This window comes from Anarrhichthys ocellatus, unplaced genomic scaffold, assembly GCF_004355925.1.
Source record: "Anarrhichthys ocellatus isolate YVR2014 unplaced genomic scaffold, GSC_Weel_1.0 scaffold1792, whole genome shotgun sequence".
Taxonomy (NCBI): Eukaryota; Metazoa; Chordata; class Actinopteri; order Perciformes; family Anarhichadidae; genus Anarrhichthys; species Anarrhichthys ocellatus.
In genome coordinates, this window is record NW_022281766.1 from 1 (window position 1) to 2,646 (window position 2,646).

The 2,646-nt window shown below is 44.2% G+C and overlaps 1 protein-coding gene across 1 annotated transcript in view; it reads right to left on the reverse strand.

Moving 5' to 3' along the window:
- Nucleotides 1-736: 736 nt before the first annotated feature.
- The window catches only part of bop1 (BOP1 ribosomal biogenesis factor), a gene marked incomplete at its 5' end in the record, with an annotated part of 8,656 nt that continues 6,746 nt past the window's right edge, over nucleotides 737-2,646 (reverse strand). The window contains 5 exons of the mRNA XM_031839634.1: nucleotides 737-977; nucleotides 1,076-1,183; nucleotides 1,536-1,620; nucleotides 1,869-2,160; nucleotides 2,232-2,415. Of these exons, the coding sequence (XP_031695494.1) occupies nucleotides 824-977; nucleotides 1,076-1,183; nucleotides 1,536-1,620; nucleotides 1,869-2,160; nucleotides 2,232-2,415 (823 nt within the window). The remainder of the gene's footprint in view (nucleotides 978-1,075; nucleotides 1,184-1,535; nucleotides 1,621-1,868; nucleotides 2,161-2,231; nucleotides 2,416-2,646) is intronic.

Below are 2,646 nucleotides of genomic sequence, written 5' to 3' on the forward strand. Positions count from 1 at the left end.
ATATATACTGTATATATATATATATATATTTGTAGTCACATTTGAGTTTTTAGTTATAATTTCCTGATATTTCTAAATTCAACACAAACAAAACTTAGTTCTGATCACTTTATTTTCTTTATATTGAATTAAAATGAAAAAGTTAAGCTTTAACAGTTTATAAACGTGTTTCTGAAATGTTTAATATATATTATATATTATTTATGAATATATATTATATATGATTATATAATATATTAATGTATAATATTCATATATAGTATTAATATATAATATTAATATAATACAATATTATATATTCATATATAATAATATGCTGAGGATAAGTTGATATCAGTATTAATAGATTTTAACACTTTTACACTTCTGATTAGTTAGTAAAACACATTTGCTTAACTCTTAAATGAAACAAACCACAAGAAGAAACATGAAACTAAAAAGTGAATATTTATTAACTGACTAGTAGCAGAGTCACCATGGCAACAACACACAACTGCTGATGAAACGAAAAACAGGTTTATTAAAATTAAAGACATGAGGTCAAAGATCTCTGTAGTAAAGTCAGTGTTAGTTGGTTCATTCGGTCAGTCGGTGGGCAGGTTGAGTTGTTGGTTTGTTGGTCGGTGGGGAGGTTGGTTTGTTGGTCGGTGGGTCGGTGGGCAGGTTGGGTTGGTGAGTCGGTCGGTCGGGTTGGTGGGTCGGTCGGTCGGGTTGGTGGGTCGGGTTGGTGGGTCGGTCGGTCGGGTTGTGGGTCGGTCGGTCGGGTTGTCGGTCGGTCGGTCGGGTTGTCGGTCGGTCGGTCAGTTGATCGGTGGACAGGTTGCTAGGTGAAGAGGCGAATCGTGGCATCGGCTCCAGAGGAGAAGATCCAGGGTTGAGTGGGATGAAAGGTCACATCCAGGACGCCGAGGTCATGAGTGATCACATGACCTCGGAGAACCTTCACTGGGACGATCAATGGGTTCTGTAGCAGGTCACTGAGGGGGTGCAAGGTCAGTGTATATTACTGTGTGTATTACTGTGTATATTATTGTGTATTATTGTCTATTACTGTGTGTATTACTGTGTGTATTACCTGTAAACCGTCCCGTGACAGACGATGACAGATCCGTCGTCAGACGCCGAGGCAAACAGCGGGTAAAGTCGATGATAGGCCACGCCCCTCACGGCTTTCTTATGGTGTCTGCAGACAGGAAATTATCAATACCATCAACACCACAGTCTGGAACACGTGTTGCAACAGGCGATCAAATCAAAACAATGGATACAAAATGATTCAATGCAGACGTCGAGTTTTGGCTGTTGAATGAGGACAGAAAAATGATTGACATAAACCTTTGGTTTCACTTTACCACGTCTACCGGCATCAGACAGGAAGTCAGTGGTAGTAAAGCCCGCCTCTCGTTTGTTGTGATTGGCTGCCTGGACCAGACGTTACATTGACGAGAGGTGCGAACCCGTACCAAAGGTATAAATCTATAGCACCAAATGTAACCGGTAAGGATTCCTTCACCAGCTGATTGACAGGTACGTACCGTAACATCTTGTATGGTTTGGTTGAGAGGTCGAGGTCAAACCAGCTCAGCCTGCAGTCGTAACTCCCACAGATCACGTGATCACCTGTAGACACACCCACAAATTAGACAGAAGCTCCACCCCTTAGCAGTGATGTCACCTGATCATTGTTTAAAAGAATAATTTGATATTTGAATGATTCGTGAATCTGGTGTTTCTGTGAATCTGGTGTTTTGGTGTTTTCGCGACTCGTGAATCTGGTGTTTCGGTGGATCGGATCTGGTGTTTCGGTGGATCTGGTGTTTTGGTCTTTTAGTGACTCGTGAATCTGGTGTTTTGGTGAATCTGGTTACCCCCGGGGTGGACGGCCATGCTGGAGATCCACTTGGAGTTGGCCTGTAGTTTTTTGGTCATTTCCTGTTTCACCAGGTTGTAGATCCGAACTGAGCGCTGCGTCCCCACGAAGAAGTAGGGCCTGACAGGGTGGAAGGATACGCACTGAACCAGACCTTTGTTCTTCCTGAAGGGGTTCTGACTCCGCCTCCGGCTCACCTGGTGGATGAACACCTGCAGGTGGCTGGAGTGATCGGGCATCACCGACGCCAGGTAGTCTCCTTTAGCGTGCCACGTCACTTGGTGGACAGCCTGAGTGGACGATACATTCGGTTAGTTATTGATCGTGTATCTGTAATCAATACAACAGGTGGGTTTCTCACTTTGGGGTGTTGTATTTTGAGGCGGATCCCTTGGCTAAGCTCCTCCCCTTCCACATTGCTCCATTTCACAGGCCCCGCCTCCTCAGTGGACTCCGCCTCCCTCTGACCCGAGAGTAGTCGCTCTGTTGACAAGACAACCTGTCTTTCTGCCAGAAGGGGAGACAGGATTAACACCACCGAGTCCCTGAATCACAGAGAGAGAGAGAGACGGGTCATCAGCGAGAACGTTTGAATTATATAATTTATAACTATAATATTTAAATGTACTTTGGGAACATGTACAGACACAGGACAGACAGGACAGAGAAAGACAGACGGGACAGAGAGAGAGAAAGAAAGACAGACGGGACAGAGAGAGAGAGAAAGACAGACGGGACAGAGAGAGAGAGAGAAAGACAGACGGGACAGAGAGAGA